At 40.3% G+C, this 19956-nt stretch overlaps 1 protein-coding gene across 3 annotated transcripts in view; it reads right to left on the bottom strand.

The window, feature by feature from the left end:
- LOC111862796 (PHD finger protein rhinoceros) overlaps window positions 1–19956 on the bottom strand; it is a 39341-nt gene that overhangs the window by 11236 nt on the left and 8149 nt on the right. For all 3 annotated transcript variants that reach the window (XM_023848474.2, XM_023848476.2, XM_023848475.2), the window contains exons 6-12: window positions 13268–13431; window positions 9015–9163; window positions 6704–6991; window positions 4403–4576; window positions 3241–3371; window positions 914–1034; window positions 309–434 (exon numbers count right to left, since the gene is read on the bottom strand). In XM_023848474.2, the coding sequence (XP_023704242.1) occupies window positions 309–434; window positions 914–1034; window positions 3241–3371; window positions 4403–4576; window positions 6704–6991; window positions 9015–9163; window positions 13268–13431 (1153 nt within the window). The remainder of the gene's footprint in view (window positions 1–308; window positions 435–913; window positions 1035–3240; window positions 3372–4402; window positions 4577–6703; window positions 6992–9014; window positions 9164–13267; window positions 13432–19956) is intronic.

Raw genomic sequence — 19956 nt, 5'->3', positions numbered from 1 at the left:
GTCCAAAAACCCAACATATCAGTGTGTTATACACCATCATCAGAATCCTATAGTAACTAATCTCAAATCTTATACAATTCTTTCACGCCCTGCTCTTCTACCCGAAAATCAAGGCAGCAGGTTTCTCTGAAACACTGGTAACTGCAAACCACACTACACAGAGCCACATTCCAGAGGACTGCACCTTGAGCACCTATAATGTCATGTAAAACATAATGTTAGTATCACATGTCTTACGTGGCCTGTAGCCCACACTTAATTCTTCGGATGCACACTATCAAACTAACAGCAAGCATTGTTATACTGACCCTCTCTAGGTCTTGCCGAAGCTGTACAAACATCTTCATCTTCTCAAGATCGGCCTGCTCCTGCTGATGAGATAAGATATCAGCATCTTCTGACTTGGGTGGTAGCAATGGTTTGTTGAAGCCAGCCTGTACACAGGAGCATGCCATTAACAATAACAACCACAAAATCAGAAAACACAGGGTCATCCATAAACTATTGCAAATGTTTATTACCCACACTAATATCTACTTTCCATTAACACAGATAACCGAATGTATCAGAAATCTTGAAGTCTCATCAGAGAAAGAATTAATATACACTCTGCTCCAACCTGTCAGCTTAGCAGCTACTTCCCCTTCACAAGTCTTCCCCTACTCCCATCACTTTCCACTCACATTCTAAGGCTGCAATGTTAAGAATGTCAAGTGACAAATCACTTTTTCAAGTTTATTACTAACGATAAATGCCGACAGAAGGCAGATGTGCAGTGCAGGTGGGAGAGAGCAGCAGGTGGTGCATATGAACTTCCACTTCCTTCTGTGACCCAAACCACATTCCAAAAGCCCTTTATAAGTACTGTTTTCATTCACACTTAAAAACACAAAAATGCACAGAAATGTCACACCTTTCTTTTGAGCTTCCAGTAGTTGTATATATACTGTCTGCCCTCGGGATCCACATCCATGTGTTGCGTGATGTCCTTGATGCTCACATGTTTGTCAAACTCAGCTTCAATTTCTTGCAGTCTGTAGAACACATCACAGTGCATGACTTAACTATGGGCTGTATGATGGCACAAAGACAAAAACCATAAAATACAACACAGCATTTACAATTTCACTAGTTGGTTGTCAGTGGTCAGCTTCATGCCTTGCCATACGTCTCCAAAACTTATTAAAACAGAATTTCCAAACTTTTAATAATTGCCCACTACTGATGAACATGTCTGTTATATCTATTTACTTCAACACAAAACATTACTGCCTCTTGGATGTGAGACTACATATCCTGGCAGGGCATTACACTAGAGGTGGAGGCAGCAGCTTCCTCCAAAACAATGGTAATATTCTGAATTGCTAGGTTCTTGATCTTTGTGCATCATCTTGTATTATAAAAACCAGAGAACAGAGTGTTTCAGAAACTGACTCTATTCCCATCCTCAGGTGAACAGGCAGGTACCTACTCAGCTGGGTTCCTTACAAAGAGCTAACTTCAATCAGTGGATGTCGGTATAACTACAGCTGTATAAACACCTGAGACCAGGCTGTCGATGGGAGATAGAAGGAAAAAGGTACAATAAAATAGAATACCGGATGATGAACAAAGTCCAAAAACCCAGGAATTCCAGGTATTAAATATCATCAGAACCGTTCAGAATCTACAGGTATTGCTGCGCTACACTACTCAGTGTCACAACTCAAAGGGCAAGCCATGAGAAACTTACATTTCGTATCATAACCATGCCTGAGCTCAACGTTTGGCACATCAGACAAACATCTGAACTGCCCTGATGTTAAATGCCAAACTCCCTCCACATGAACCATGTTTTCCACAATGATCAAGAAGCAAGACTACTCCCCAATTATTATAAGCTTCCATAATCTCTATCATCCAGAAAAGGGGATATTAAATCTCTGAGTCTGACATAGTAGCTACACTTTACTTTGTAAGTACCTAGCAGTATAACGTCTGGGTATAAGGTACGTCCCACCTTTACAGGCCTGCCAGCCATATTTCAACTCAGTGGGAAGAGCATTAGTAGTGAAGAATGCAACTCATGGCCGCATGTATGTGTTAAAGCAATAATGAAGACACTACAAAATTTTTACTTTCAATACACGACTAAACTTTGTGGATGAGATTTAGTCACTGCTACCTTTTTCAGAACAGGAAGTAGGTCAGAAAGCCATGTACTTATATACAATTACTGTATACTCTAAACCGATTCTCAAGCAAAATGTCCTGTGGCCACACTTAAAAGTTTGAAACATATTCTGTGACCACAACATAAAATATACATAAATATTTACATGCAACAGAAATCCCATACAGCAGATTGCTATTAATTCACAATTTAAAGCAAAGCATTAGAAAAATCTGATGTTCTTCCATAGCTAATCACAGACATTTGTTGCAGTATTCTTGTTTCTCAAGAAATGAAGGTGGAAGTTTGCAGCCATGAAGCACAGACACACAATAATCGCAGTAAAAGTCCCCAGTAAATTTACAGAAGATACAAAGAACTTACTCATTAGTCATGAAAATAGCTGGTGGCCATGGGATAAATTATCATACACCAAACTAGAGAATTAATACACTAAAAAATGGTACCTGCTGTGGATTATAAAACAGAATACCTCCATTATTTCAGAGGATTTCCAAACGTTTTTTGGTTGATAATTTAATATCTTTTTTCAGACTTCTGTCATTTCATTTTGTTAACGTCTTTTTTATAATTTCTTCTATACTGTTCTATAAATTCTGGTATTTGTGGACTCATAATTTCATTTCTTTCACTGGCTAAAAAGGACATATTCTGCAATCCTCACAAAAAAACATTTCTGCTGACATAAATCTTCTCTCTCAACTTCTCACTATCACTGCCATTAGATAATGGTGGTCTAGCAGGTCTCTCATAAATTCATATTCTTGTATGCCTAGAAAATAATGATGGTTTAAAGATCAGATTTACAGTGCCCAGTATTCTGAAAAAATCCACAGTTTTTATATTCGCAGTTTTCTCTTGCATGGGTTATATGATATCCAAAAATACATTTCTATTATTAATCTACCAATAAATTACTTAACACTTTCTTAGAAAAGTTTGCTTCTATCAATCAATTAAAATTTTATTTAGCTTGCAAAAAACAAATGCTCATATGAAAAGCTTATACATCAAAATTTTTCAGTAACATATTTTCGTGCATACAAAGGGCAACCATGGAATCGTACTTGGCTGCTCGCGCCTGATTCTTCTCCTCAGATGTCATGTCCTTTCTCTTCTTTCTCTTGGATTCCTCATCTTCAGATGCCGAGCCACTCTTCTCCTTCTTGCTGGTGACACTATGTTTCTGACAGTACGACTGCAAAAAAAGCATACTGCCGTGAGCAATCACGCACATAAAAATATACCATAACCCCTATTCAATAATTCTATGGGAGAACAGCTTTCCTTGCAACAAATCGGGGTTTTCACTAAATGGGGGCTTTGCAAAATTGCATCATGTAGCCGTTCATATTCTTGTTAAGACACTCTGCAAAATTATGATAAAAAAATTTGTTTGTAAAAAAAGTAAAGGTATCCCAGTTAAGAGACCGTGGAGGCCCATAGGATTTGCAGAGGTCGAGGCTCCCACATTTTCTTTAGACAATCAGCTTACAGATGGCAGTAAGTCTGTCAGCCTCACGCGCCGGCCACCCTTTACTCCCCCCGGAAGATTCCTGGTACTCATTTCTGTTAGAGGCTGAGTCAACCCCAGGGCCATAGTGTGGCTGGAAGGATTAGGTAAACTGAAAAATTCCACCTCATCGGGATTCCATCCCGCGACCTTCTGGCTTATACATTGTAGCATAGTGCCTCAACCAACTACGTTACCACGTGCCCGTTTGTATAAGTAGCTAATATAAAATAAACCCTGAAAGAAAGAACCTGTTTACAAATAAATACCACCACATAATGGTACCAAATTAATCCCTAAAATAATTTATACAATTAAAACACTGCAGGTGCCTTAATCAGAAACCAAAGCAACAATGATGCAATCGAGCTGTGTGGCCTGTCTTCAATAAGTGATGTTACTTGCCACAGATTATGTAGTTGTGCAATTACACTTTTCCAACAGAAGGGGAACATGAATACTGCCTGCTGGTTTGCCCACAATTGCAATAAACCAATGTACAAGTCACAGAAGGTAAATAATTTGCCACGCTATATACAGGTCACTTACAAAATTGAAATTCAATGAACGCTGAAATATAACATGTCCTTTACATTTGATTTTGGCTTGGGCCAGAAAAAATAGTCACTGAACACAGAATGTCAATAAACATAGAAACTTTAAAGTGGGATTTTGCTGTAATGCATAAGCCAACAGTCACACATGCAAACACTCACCCTCAGTTTCACCCCATCATCAGCATTTTCATCCTCAATTATGGCTCTCATTTCAAGGCCATGTTTGAAAGCACAGGTGACATGGTATGCTGTCTTGCACGTCTTCACCGAGCACTGAATGCACGCTCCCACCCTCTCTCGACAGAGAACACATATCAGTGCCCAGCGACTTTGCTGCAAATGGAAAACAAGATTTTACCTAACAATGGCGCTTCTGGGAAATACAATTAATTAGAACCTTCGTACAGAAAAATTATTGGAGTAAAACTGTCATCCTCATCTACTGGAGTGTTCCCTGCATTATTCTGCACTGAACCAATAATATATGAGCACATGTTAATCTCACATTTATTATTCCTACACACATGAGAAACAGAGGAGGAATGAAAATAACAAGGTGTAGGAACAGTGGACACAGTGGTGAACCTTGACTTTCAAACTAGGCATCTTGTCAGAAGTGTTAGCCCTCAATTCTGTCCTGTGCATCCCAATAATTTTCACACAGAAATGTCTTACCCATTCACAATTCAGTCTGGACTTCATGTTCTGCGGATAGCTACAGAAGCACACTCAGAAGGAAACACTATAGACATGAGATGAACGCCCAGGTCCACTTATAAATCGGAAGCACCGTACTCTTATTCTATCTTCATTGGGAAATCAAGTAGTATATAGCAGGGGGAAAATGTCTCAGTCGGTCTAGTGACTTCACAGAAAAATGGAAGAGTGCACATACCATTCTTTACTGTTTTGGTCATGTATATGGAAATAATTATTATGAGTGTAACATAACCTCAGATGTTGCTTACTGAACTGGCAATCTGTCACCAAAAACCACTTTGTTATAACATAACCATTTTATTATTATTCACAACAAAGTGATTGCCTTTTGCAGTAATACCTCGCCATTCTCAGTGAAACACAGATGCAATACAATTTAAAATTAGAATTATGCGTGAAAAAGCAGTTCATTAGCAGCATTCCATTTACTGATAGTTTATGACACTGTCCACAGCTAAGACTATACCATAAAATGGCAGGACAACTGGTGAATGACTGGAAATTATTTGGAATGTAACAGTTATTGTCTAATGTGAAGTCAAATTTGAATGGAGAGACTGGGAAAACCCGCAAAAAAGTCAAGATAGCCAGTCTCTGAAACAAATTTGAAACCAGGACTTCCAAATTTTAAAAACACCACAACATTCAGTTCAGTAGTAGAACACTGTACGATTAATTATGCCATGAATTGCTTATCTATTAATAGTTTAAAGACTGAATTCCTTCTAAATAATATATTGTAACATGTTTCGTTACTGAATACGCCGTAGAGATCGTTAATTGGTTTATTCAACAATCTACAAGAAACGGCTACAATTACTTATCACAATGTTACGGGTTTCCACAGTTTACAAACCCTACAACAAAATCTTCACGTACTAACAACGCGGGAGCTATACAAATCTCCCTGAATTACACTCTTCAAGTATAACTGTACTACAGCACTCACTAAGTCTCAAAAGCACACAATAAGTCTTCCGCTCGCTGACTTCTTTGTTATCGCACACTCCCAGGCTGCTACCTTGAGCACTGTTGATAACACACTGACTCTCGCTTGCTGTTCAGCCGGCTTTTATTCTGCTCGCTGTCGCTAGTGTGACGTGGCGTATAGCCTAGGACGCTGTTACCCCTTGGTGACGTCACCGCTGTTCACTCGCTTTGCATAGCTTCAAGGTTGCGGGGACTCGGCTAACGTCGGCTCCGCTCGTGACGTCACCGCGGGAGAGCGGCGGGGTGATGAATCGCCTATTACGCGAGTGCTACGTTACCGCTACGTGCCGCTGGGGAGGTAGGGGTCAACATGTCACAATATATAAATTTGGTTCATACATGGTAGTAAACACCTTACATCTCCCCTACGAAGACCAACTGGTTAATGATGTTTGGGGGGGGGGGGGAGTTGCTTAATGTGAGAACCATATGAAGCACACAAATACACCCTGTATGCAATATGCAGAGTTTTAGTATGTTAAAGTGGGGGGAGAGGGGGTGCAATTAGAGCCACTCAGCTGTAAATAGTTAAACATATTCAGGACATCTCTTTTTATGAGCCAGAAGAGTACAATCTCCACTACCACAACTCCAAAAACCACAAAAATTATAGTATACACAGTTTATGAAAAGACTGGCCAATTATCCAGTATTTTGGTACAGACACAACAAATCTTGGTGGCTGCAAAAGGCAGAAAGTAAACCACCCATATGAAATAAATCAGAGATCAATGGTCCAGATGTACTTACTGGGATGCTGGATATTTTCGTGATAGGCTCCATGCGTTCAACACAACCAATGCTCACTTCAGGGATCCAGAGCGCACAAGATACATGTGCCCACTTCTGCCCTGAACGTGTACACTTCATGGCCCCCCCTTTGTTAGGACAGAGCACACACTCGGGACGCAGGCTGAGGGCACAGGTACGACACAGCCAGGAGCCTGATGGTATTGTTGTGATGCCATAACATGCCTGATGCACGCAGATGTTACATGAGTCGCAGAACACCATCTCATTGCCTTCCTCAGAGTCCGGCTGCAAACATAACATGACAAGTAACAACATGCATACATATGGACCAGTGGAGCATTTTTCTTGTCTGACAAATTAATCAACACAAACACAACTCTTTATTTTAAATGCCACTTAAAATGTCTTTAAAATGTAATTCATTGCTACATGTTTCAACCTCGTGACGCCATCATCAGGCAACTATTAACTGAAGGAATCATTACACTACATGGGCTTGCACATCATTAATAACATGCTGTTATTGTGTTTCGTCATGTTTGAGAATATACGCTTGTACTTTCTTCAAGCTATTTGTATGTTGTGGCATTCATATTGTGTTCCTTGTGCATGTGTTTTTAATTTACAGATGGAAGAGAGTGAGTGAGATATTAATGCAACAGGATGCTGAAATATAATACACTCAACTCTCGATTATCCGGATGGTGGGGATGGAAATCACGATTAATCGAAAACCCGGTTAAGACAAATTGTATTAAAAGTATTACTGTAATACTGTACCTTCATAATACTATAGGCCTACCTGTATATAAATCTATTCAACCTCATTTTTATGCCATTTCATGGCCTATTTAATACTTCTTTTTACATTACACTGAAGTATGAATTAGTTATTTCAATCACAGTGTTCAACAACATCCAACACTTTTTACGAATATTCACACTTAACACTTAAAAAAATTAATGTTGTCGTTTGCTTTTTCGCTGCATTTTCCTTTTTATGGATATCCGTACGGAGCCTATGTAATATTAGCTTGTCACTTAATAAACTGATTTCTTCACTCTCAAGATAGTCTAGTAAGGATTCCAGATGATTAAGAGCAGCACCATGTGATATTTTCTTACTAGCAGCAGCGTCCACATCTTCCTCATTCTCACTTTCTTCCCGCTCTTCTGGCTGCACCCCCACTGAACTTACGATTTCGTCACTGCTTAACATTTCGAAGCCTGGTTCACATGAGTTTCTGTTCAATACTTAACACAACACGCTTCCTTTTACACCCTGACATTTTGCTAACGCACTTGAAGATCAATACAAAGAGACTAACTGGGGCGGTGTATTTGTCCTTGAAACTTTCCCAAATTCCTTGCATTCTTTCACCACTAACCTAGAACATTGTGTTAGCATAATGGGACCACAAAATGCAGAGTTCGGTTCACACTAGTGCGAAAACAGTGTTACAACTCACCATGTGAAACAAAATTAAATGAATATTAAACAATATATAGGCCTCAAAAAAAGCACCGGTTAAGCCGCAAACCAGTTTATCTGCCCCCGGATAATCGAGAGTTGAGTGTATTATTAATCATCACAAATGAGTAGTACATACACTAGAGACACATGATGAAGTACGTGTACATTTCTTACAAAAGATGATTTCAAGAGTTAGCACCGCAATCATCACCGTCACCATTACAATTTATACACATACTTATAGCATCATCTTAGTGGCCTCCATAGTCTAGAGGTAACGTTCCCACGTCATGACTCGTGGTATGCGGGTTCAAACCCGATGGAGGTCGTGGAATTTTTAAGGGCGGAAAAATTCAGGGAACAACTCCTCCGGGAGGGACTTTAAGCCATGGGTCCCGTGTAGTAGCTTTACGGCACGTAAAAGAACCTCATATCTCCAAAGGAGGTCACTGAGCCAAATTCAAGGACGTTTCCCGCCCAACAGTAGTCTCTAATGCCTCTGATAGATGGGGGAAGCATTATAGATACCGCCAAGCCAGTAGAGGCCGAACTCACTGGCTCGGTCGGGACTGATGGCATGCACCAATATCGGTAGGGTATAGAGACTGGTAGAATACAGAGGGAAGCACAATGGACCAATACTGGTCTAAGTGCATGGGGAAACCCACCCTCTCCAATAACTAACTAACTAACTAACTAACTAACTAACTAACTATAGCATCATCTTCAGGGTGAATGAGATACAAGAAGGATTCGGCCTGATAAACCATATGTCTCGCAATGGAAGTAAAGGTCAGGGCAAGGAGTGTGGTGTTATGCGTTGGAAATACTTACAGATCTGCAGACATCACAGATGACATTCTCATCATATTCTATGCCAAGCCCCTCTTCCGTTTTGACAATGGTCTGCACTTTCTCCCAGCAACGTATCTCCAGTTCTTCAATCACACGCTCCAGCTGGTCTTCTGTGACGGGGTGTAGGCCTGAAACATTCAGGAGAACATTTGTGGGAACTTAACTCACAGGCAAGGTAAGGTAAAGAGGTAAAGCTATCCCTGTTACATGCCGTGGATGCCCATAGAGTTGTGGGACGTCAGGGCTCCCACATTTTCTAGACAATCGGCTCACAGATGGCGGCAAGGTTGTCAGCCCTAAGCACTGGCTGCCCTTTACCCACAAGAATATTCCAAAAATATTCCTGGTACTCATTTCTGTTAGAGGCTGAGTCAATCCCAGAGCCACTGTGTGGCTGAATGGATTAGGTCAATTGAAAAATCCAATAACCTCATCAGGAATCGAACCCATGACCTTATGGCTTGCATCATAGTGCCACAATCAACTATGCTACCACATACAGCCCACTCACAGGCAAGACATAAATCAATGCATGATGCAGAAATGGTGCGATATGGTATGATTTCATAAGACTGAACTTACTAACAAGACAAGGTGTGAAAAGTTCTGACTTCTGGAATATAGTATAATGAAGTCCACTGAAAATCAAGCAACACTGATTTTCAGTGGACTACTTGGTGTTATATCCCAATATATAGGCTTCTTTATAACCACAGTGGTCTGAACATCACATCCTACAGAAGAGGGTGTGTTATACATATTAACTTTCAGTTAGCTACGAGTCATTTGTAATGACACAAGTGCCAGAAAAAACTCTGTATTTTGTATGAGATTTTTCCATACACACACACACACACACACACATATATATATATATATATATATATATAAAGTAAAGCTATCCCTGTAACAGGCGGTGAAGGCCCATAGGTTTGTGAGACGTTGAGGGTCCCACATTATCTATACAGTCGGCTCAAAGTTGGCGGTAAGGTTGTCAGCCTTAAGCACCGGCCGCGCTTTACTTCCCAGGAAAATTATTTAATTAATTCCTGGTACTCGTTTCTGTTAGAGGCTAAGTCGACCCCAGGGCCATAGTGCGGCTGGAAGGATTAGGTCAATTGAAAAAAATCCAATGACTTCATCGGGACTTGAACCCGCAAACCTTCCGGCTTGTAGCATAGTGCTTCAACTGACTATGCTACCGTCTGCCCCTTTTTCCATACATATAGCATTAAAAATTAAGGTTCTGATGATATTTGTTGCTATAATAAAGCTCTTGATTATAAGTTATACTCATTTTATGGTGGTTACATCATATGCATATTCATGTCATCTACTTTAAAATTCAACTGTCATTACCTTTCATATAAGGTGTATGTATAAAATGTACACAGCCCAAAATGTTACAATAAATGTGTCACACATATTTCTACGCCAATCTAGTGGGCTGTTAGTAAAGATGATGGTTGTTATAACAAGGGAGGGAACATGTCTTCATCAAGGAGAACTTCTAGCTTCTAAAGGCAGTCTTTTCTATGCTTTGTTTCAAAATCTGCATATCCAAACATTCACAGCTTCACAAACAAAGGATCTGCCACTGTCTTGTGGTAGGTACTTAATATAATTTGGTTGTTTTAAAAACTCTTTTTCTGAAAGAAGGGAGTTGGTTTGGTCATGTTGAAAATACATTTCCAACTCAAACAAAGACAAAATAATGTTATATTTTAGCGTCCTGTTGCACTGATTTATGTCCATGATTTATTCTGACCGTCTTACAGTGCATACATTTATTCACCTTACTCTTCTCTCTTGCACTACATGTTTCGGCACTAAAGTGCCATCTTCAGGTGCTTTTCGATGTACGTCGAACTACTGCATTGCATGCCCTGTTTTTATACTAAAATAACTAAAATATATATTCGTTATATATATTGCTAAATTTTAAATATTAAAAATGTTAAAACTGTTCAGGATGACAAATCCTGAATAATAATAAATCATGGACAAGACAAAATAAATATTTCTGCAAGGAATTTTAGGTTTTGTCAAGACAGACTGTGATTGACAGCAATTCAGGCAAACTAATATCATAAATTCATACTGCAGTCTTCTAAGTTATGACACTGTCATGTGTTAGTGACTAGACATTGGGTTTGGACTGATGACTGGATTTATCAAGCGCCCGTAATTCGTAACTACAAATAATTGTTAACTGTGTCACTGACTTGCGCACACTACAAATCACTAATGCAAACACAAAGTCTTAATAGCTTGATAGCAGTGTCTAACAATGAAACTCAACCATTGACTCTGACCTCTGACCCATGCCTTCCAAGCTATGACTCACAACTAATTACTCCCGTTTGTCATCCTTACATAGCTGCACAGGAAACACTGCTTCCTACAGTTCTTCTATTGTTGCGTGCCTTGAGCTGTTCCACTATTCTGGCTCTGAGTCATCATGTCACAATACTATGCAGTTCAGAAAATGGGTACCAATGTTTCAGAGGAATATACTGATTCCTTCTTCAGGCTTGAAGTAGAGCCAGTACATCCCTCCAAAATATTGACATCTATATATCAGAATAAATGGTATCATAACTAGAAAACCACAACACATATCATCACTGCCATGAAAACCTCAAATCTTAACATAAAAAAGTAAATTTTATTTTGTAATCCAGAATATTGATGACTTAAACAAGATCTTCTGCATAATGAAATAAAGAACCCATGCCTTTATTAAATAGTCAGCAATTAAAAACAAAACAAAGATACTCCAAGTGGACATAAGGTAGGTAAAGATGTCGCTGTCCTAAATTAAACAGCATGCCATGAACATGTTAGGGGAATGGAGGTACACCTCCATAATTCTTAACCTTGGCACTATGTGTAGGTGATTGAGCAGCTTCACGTCCTGGTCATTTTACATCTGGTGTCCCAGCTAAAATTTTAACCAAGCACCTCCCTAATAAAAGAGAAAGGCTATGCCAACCTGCCTACTGGCAGTTATCAGCTGGGTGTACGAGACAAAAAAATGTTTTTGCTTATTGAAACTTATGTTTATAAAGCTCAGAAAACGTGGTTATAAGTCTTCTGTAACAACAAAACTTCAGACGACAGCCCCAGATTTCCTTCGGATGTCTCACAGGAAGGCACATCCTCTAGCAAACAATGTAAATGATGAAATATGGTCTTCCTCAGTGGTTTCATGGTTCAATTCTTGGCAGAGGCAGAGATTCCTCTCTTCTCTGCAGCATTCACAACAGCTGTGGGGCTCCTTCCATAGCTGCTGAGGTGTGAAGTTTGTCACTCACCTCCATCTTGTGCCAAGGTTAACCATATATGGAGCTACAAACATCTGCATGCACAGTACTTAATTATGCACTGGGACATTGTCCTTACTTTCGTGTTGTGGCATGCATACCCACTGCTGGGCAATGACTGCCAGATAAGTACAGATTACCAATCCAAACCCTGTCTACAATCAAGAAATTGAAGCAAAATGGAATACCACTCTGCCCATTAAAAATGACACTGGACAGCAATGGGGCAGATGTTCAGACTGACCTGCAATAGTACCACGATGTCTTGAACAAAAAGTGCACATTTTTTGTCCTCAGGCTATTTAAGATTTATGAAATGTATGATGATGAAGACATGACTTTTCTGTGCAAACAGGTTACCTTGGAAGTTTAGAAAAGAAAGGCAAGAGCAAAGTGCAATGATCAACATCATAATGAGGCCACCAACACTTCTACATGTATAGCCAATTCATTGATAAATAACTAGATAGAGAATTTGGGAGGGTTTGAGTGCATTACAAAGAACTAGCAATTTTTCCTTTTGTATGAGGTCATCAGATTTTTCTATTGACCTAATCCTTCCAGCCGCACTATGGCCCTGAGGTCGACTCAACCTATAAGAGAAATGAGTACCAGGAATATTCCTGGGTATAAAGGGCGGCTGGGACATAAGGCTGACAACCTCAGCATCATCTGTGAGCTGATTGTCTAGAAAAATGTGCAAGTCTTGACATCTCACAAGCCTACAGGCCTCCAAGGCCTGCTGCAGGGATAGCTTGACCATTCACGACTCACTGAACCCAGAATCAGGAAAGAAGTAGGTACCCTTCCATGGACCATGGAAAAGCATTTACAGACAGCAACACAGTGCGGAGGGCACACGATTTTAATATACACAAATGTAGAACAGAATTTCACAGTACTCACCCATGCAAGCTCGTTCTCCATTGAGAATTTGTAACCATGCTATATCACAGTCATCCAAGTCATAGGAGCATGCTTTCTCAGCCTTTGCAGGTGTGCTGGAAAGGTAATGTTCCTCGTTGGTGAAGAACTCATCCTTGGTGATACGAATGTATTTGGATTTGGGCCTACAAGAATCATAAAACTGGCAATGAGAATCAACAAAAAACTAATCTTACCACACCCGAAATCCAACAAACAGTAACAGTTTATAAAGCACCATGATGTATAAATGTTATCCAATGCCTGCTTGAGCTGTGTGGTAACTCATGGCTTCCATTTTTTTTTTAGTAAACAAGTATCTTGGTTTTCCATTCACCCCAGTGCTTCACCGTTTCTCCAACCCAGTTGTTTCCCATCGTTCTCCATCCCTTCGCAGTCACCTTCACCTGGGTGCTTGCTTGGGTTGGGCTGGACTATTTTTTTTAGAGTAAAGAAACATCGAGTTGGCTGGGGCAGCTAGTTGGAATATGGGTATGGAAGTTATGTGCTATATTGTAATTTGGCTTCATTGCTCTCTTGCAGTCATCTTCGAAGTATTCCCTCACTACTGAACTGCCTGGCCAGTTTTCCCTCATTCAACCTAAATAATTCCTTTTCACTGGCCTTAGCCCTAGTACCTTAGTTGTTGTGTTAGCTTAAATGACAACAAGGTATCAATATTTACAATTGTAACCCATGGCAATATTGCGTGCATGCACAGATTTATGTGTTCTGTTTATCTGTTCTTGTCTTTTGAATATATACCTGTTGTGTCTTATTACAACTGTGTCTACTGTTCTTATCTGTCTCATTCCCATCCACTGCGACCATCTTAGTAGCAATCAGGTGTGGGTGGGAGGGAAGTAGGAATAACTGATGGATCCCCTCATCAAACTCACTCCCTGCCCAAATTTCACATGACGAAGACGAAAAAAATGCAAGAGGTATATGAAATGTATGTGAGATGTCATTATACAACATCTGATTAACATTTTGTGATGGGGGATACAACTTTTTTCATTAAACACTCCACATCAATACAAGACTATATTGAACCATAGCCAACCAAAGAATATGAAAATTCATGTTACATTCATTTTGTGTTTAAGTGTCACAGAACCTCTGTCAAACCAAATTGTAAGAACCCAGACTTTTGGATTTAGTTACACATGACTTACTTATGTACACCTTATATGAGATAAAAAAGAAATACCTGAAAAGAAGACATTACTCTTTGGTTTATTTATTTTATTTATTCACGGTTTAATTAATGACACTGTCAACAGCTCAGTCTATATACACTCGAAGTTTATCATGACTGCTGCATAATGAATTTGAACTGATGTGAAAGGAAGCAGCTGTGGCATAATTTGAGGCACTACTTTGCACTTGCCTGAAGAGATTGGGGAAAACCATGAAATGTGCCTGTCAAGACAGCCAGCCTCTGGTCTGAAATTTGAACATGGGATCTCTCCTAAATATGAAATAAGAGCGCCGTCCACTGGAGTCAGCGAACACTAGTAATTTGTTGTATGGACTGATGGCTATTTTCATGAACAATAGGTAAGTATTTTTAGTGACAACATTTTTTCTCTCTTGAGTCAAATTATCTTCATTCCGTCTGCAGATTCAATGGCAATTTTTACATGGGTATTGAGGGTATGCTGTACACAGCTCAATCCTTCACCTTCGTGTCTTGAAAAACAAGTACTACAGAAAATTTTCAGATGAAAATCTTTGGCAAGCTGCAGCAGAGCGTCCAGTGAGTGTTCTCATTTAGTGGGCTCCTGCTGCATGTTCAAATCACATTGGGTCACCAATGTGGGTATGTTGTTTTTTGAAGGACAACCACTTATTAAATTTCTGTACAAATATTTACTGCCATTATACAGAACATACAGACAAACTTCAGCTTGAAGAGTCGAAGGCTACAGGTTTCAGATAGGCTGATTGAGAAAGACAGATTTTCCTGGATAGGCTCTTTTTAAGTAGTTTTGTTCTGTCCGTATAGAGCACACCTCATTCTGCTGTTATTGCGCTGTACTGAACTGCTTCCACTGAGTCGTAGCATAGCAGTGAGTGTTTCCCAGTGATGACTGCATAAATAAGTGCATTGCTGCTGCAACGCTTGATTTAATGTCAGCAGTTCCCACAAAGGTAATCTCGTTTCCCTTGAAATTTGCTTTAAATTGTAAATTAATAACAACCTTCTTTGTAGGATTTGTATTACACATAAAGTTATGTGTTTTCAGTTATGTGGCCACATAATATGTTCCTAACATGTAAATGTAGACATAAGACATTTCTGCTTAAGAACTGCTGTGCTAGACAGTGTCAGTAAGTAAATTTTATGATAAAAGTAACTTTATACAGTGGCCTTACTATATACATATATCACCAATATCCCAGGGAAGTATATTATAGACAAAACAAAGCTGAACATAATTGCTCAAGCTCTAGGCTTTGATCAAAGCCCAAAGGGAGGCAGGAAAGCACTACAGAAAATACACATGTAAATGATATGGATTCATCGCAAACCTCTTCTTTTAAATATGGAAGCAAGCAGTAACAAAGAGCAAGCCAATGAAGACTGACAATGACTGTGCCATAGCACAGGAAGTTAGTAGCTGGCTTCCTACTGTGGCAGCCCGGGTTCAAGCCTGGATCTGGTCATGTGATATTTGTAGTAGACAAAGTGGCACTGGGGCAGGTTTTCTCCAAGTACTTTGGTTTCCCCTGTCAAACATCATTCTACAAATTGCTCCATAATCACCATCATCTATCACATGGGGCTGGTACAATAGGCCAGCAGTGGCCGCAGTACTAAGTGGACTCAGTGTCACCCCACTAAGAAAAAAACTAAAAGACAATGAATTTTCTTCTGGGTATGAACTACTACATCTACTGTGTTTTAGGCCTGGCCACTCTCAGCAGAAAGCACAGTGGAATGGGACAAGTCCACTAAACGAGACAGGGACTGCAGGGTGTGTGTGGGTTTTAACAGGGCCCCACTTACAGTGTACTGCTCTCCCACCCTCCCTCCCACAATGCAAAACCAACCACTGCCTCAATACTTCTTGTTACAATTAACTTCACTTCTCCACATGCAGAATCCAGAAGAGAGGTCTGACAACATGGCCTGTACATACCACAGCAATGAAAGACACGAACATCAAACATCAATGTTGAGTGGTTAGCGGTTGGGGGCCTCGGATCTGATGCTTGCAGCACAGGTTGGTCATCACTTCCTGGTTGTTCCTTAGTCCCTCAAGGTATACATGGGGATAATCTTTTCGCTTTTATGTAAACCAAAGGCTCTCATGTTCACAATAACCCACCTATCATCAGTCAGATGAACCCAATCCACACCTTCCTATGCTATTTCCTTCAAATCCATTTCAACCCAATTCTTCTATACAGGCCTATGCCTTCATTCAAAGTGGTTTCATCCCTTCATGCTTTCCCATCTTTCCCATTCTTGCTACATCCTCTACCCATCTCAACCTCCTGGATTTGATCATCACAATAATTTCCAGTGAAGTGTTCGAATTATGACATACCTCCTTATGCTTCTTTCTCCAGCATCCCATTACTTACTTAGATCCAAATTTTTTTTAATGCTAGTGGGGTGGGACTAAGTCCCTTGTACTGCGGCCACTTCTGGTCTATTGTACGAGCCCCAGATGATAGGTGAGGGTGATTGTGGAGCAATTGGTGGAATGAAGACTGACAGGGCAAACCGAAGTACTCGGAGAAAACCTGCCCCAGTGACACTTTCTCCACCACAAATCCCACTTGACCAGACCCGGGATCGAACCTGGGCTGCTGCGGTGGGAAGCCAGTGACTAACCGCTTGAGCTATGGCGTGGCCATCCAAATATTTATTATCTAAGTGCTTAGTTCTCAAACACTCCTAATTAATGTAAGGTGCAGGTAACCCTGATCCTGTGCTTAATTAATTAAGCACTACATCATGAACACACATGGGAGAGTGGACGTATAGATTAACGTATTCTTAATCCAGAATTAGATGATGGTGAGCGGTCAGGTTCATGCCCTGGCCATTCTGATGCTGGGAAAGAGCCCCTAGTACCCACTGGGTGTGACCCACAGCTGGTCTGAATGCCACAGAGGACAGGAAAACCTGCTCCTACCAGAAATAAAAAAATTGATTCCTTTGCCATTCAGCCCATAGTCCATCACTATACTGACTGAGCTTCCCTTAATGTGACAGACCAAGTTTCTCACCCATACAAAACCAGATCAAATTTATGCTTCTAGGTGGCAAATGGGAAGACTAGAGATTCTAAAATGAACAGTATCAGGCATTCCCCAAACTTACTACACGCTCAATTCCTTTGTGAATTTAATTTTAATTTACAACTGTCATTCTCAAATACCTCAACTCTGCCACATTTTCAAAAGATCTGTAACAGCGGCTGACAAAGATCTTGTGTTATCTCTATTGTATATATGTTTGTCCAATAAATTAACATAATCAGTGTTGATGAGAAGTTCATGTATTCCATTCAATTCCAACCCCCATTGATGCTTGAACCTTCATACTGCCTATTCTAGAGTAAAGTTGAAAAATAATGGTCATAAGACACCTGGGGCCCACTCAGCCTTGTATCCAATAGGTACCAGCAGCTCTTTCCCTTGAAGTAAAGCACCCAGGGCATGAAGCTGACCACTCTCCTCCAACTAGTGCCGAGGTCAAGAATATGTGGATCTATACATCCATTCCTCCGCATTTCTTCATGGCATAATACTTAATTAGTTATGTATGTATGTATTATGGAAGGGGGTGGGTTTCCCCATGCACTTAGACCAGTTATTGGACCATTGTGCGTCCCCCTGTTAATTTCTACTGTCGCCATACCCTACCGGTAACGGTGCTTGCCATCAGCCCTCGTAGAGCCAACAAGGTGGGCCTCCAGCACCTTGATGCTTCCCCCATCCACCAGAGGCATTGGAGAATACTTGGGCGGGAAAGGGCCTATAATTTAGCTCAGAGGTATCCTAAAGACATGAGGTTCTTTTACGTGCCGTAAATCTACGACACGGGACACACGGCTTAAAGTCCCTCCCACAGGACTTGTTCCCTGAATTTTTCCGCCCTTAAAAATTCCACGACCTCCGCCGAGTTCGAACCTGCATACCTTGAGTATGCTTAATTAGTTAAGTACAGGGTGAACTTTCCCTTTTACCTTAAGGCATTTAACTGATTCACACTGTTCTGCCCAGAAAATACATCAAACAAACGAACCTTACTATAGTATTCATTTTAACAAATTTCAATTACACTAACATGTTTCATGGGTATGTCACACTCAACAAGAATGTCGTGCAATATTTCCTTCTTACCTGAATAGTACTCTCTGATGAGGTCTACAAACTGCTGATATACTGACTCACTGCTATCCTATTTCTTTTCCTGACAAATGCATAATATCTGATCAGTAGCTGACTTCTTAATTGACAACCCATGTTCATAATTCACAACAAGTTCGTTGGATCTGAGGTCATCATAGTGATGACTATGAAGATTTTGACTGCCTGGGATATGACATCTTACAGTCCAGTATAAGTTCACCAGTGTTTCAGAGGAATCTGTGTTTCTGTCTTCAGGACTAAAGTGAAAGTTGAGCAAGTAACCAGTACAAAAGAGTCAACCAGAGTGAGCCATGCCTGTAAAGGACCTTGGGGAGATCCAACAGGACCAAAATGTAGAATAACAGTGTTGGTTCTGAAAAAAGGTCTTACTTGCAGAGTAGAGAGATCCACTGCTTGCTGTGTGCTTTTTTCTCGTTGCTTCCTTAGCTTACTCTTTGATCATGAAAAGGGAACAAACATGTTTGTCAAAATGTTGATGAATTACTAGGTGAAGATCTTTCCTTTCTTGCTATCGCTATGGCTCTACAGCCCTTTGGACCTTGGCCATTTTTTCAGTTCCTTAATCTATACACAGTTGGTAGCGTTCCTTAGACAGGGGATCAGCCCACTGCAAGGCCAAAACCTACATATGACATTACAAATACAGAATAAATACACACAGACATCCATGGCTTAGACTGCGTGGCTACTGTGATTGGCCAGTGAAGTTCCATTTGGATCAATTTGGTCTGAATTTGACCAAAGCCTGGTGATTTATACTGTTTTAACATTCCAACAGCAATCTCAACCTCAAATGAACTAGGCTCAGCTACCAGTTGAATACATTTTAGCCCCTAACACTGTTAATCCCACATACATTAAGACAGGTGACAGAAGAAGTTCTTCCACCTGCTCAAAATACTGTGAGAATCTGCAAGAATATCACCACTCTCATACTGAACATGTTCGTCTACAGGTAACATTCCAGATTTATATTTGTGGGGCGCTCATTTCAAATCTGACTGGATCACTGGTTATCCTGACTGAGGATTTTCATGGTTTTCCTCCAGGCCAATATCAGGACAGTATCTCCTTTAGGCCATGACTGCTTCTTTCCAAAACCTTTCCCCTTTACCATTCGTCAGTCATCCTACCATACAGCACAACATACTCTCGATAATGAAGGCTTCACTCATCCTTTACTAAGTTAATTCTAGACTGCTAACCCCTCTTAAATTCATTAATACCTCTAAACAAAACCCTAACATTCTTGTTACTACTGCCTGTTCCTACCT

The sequence above is a fragment of the Cryptotermes secundus genome, unplaced genomic scaffold (genome assembly GCF_002891405.2).
Source record: "Cryptotermes secundus unplaced genomic scaffold, Csec_1.0 scaffold462, whole genome shotgun sequence".
Classification (NCBI taxonomy): Eukaryota; Metazoa; Arthropoda; class Insecta; order Blattodea; family Kalotermitidae; genus Cryptotermes; species Cryptotermes secundus.
This window is presented reverse-complemented; position numbering and strand designations above follow the sequence as displayed.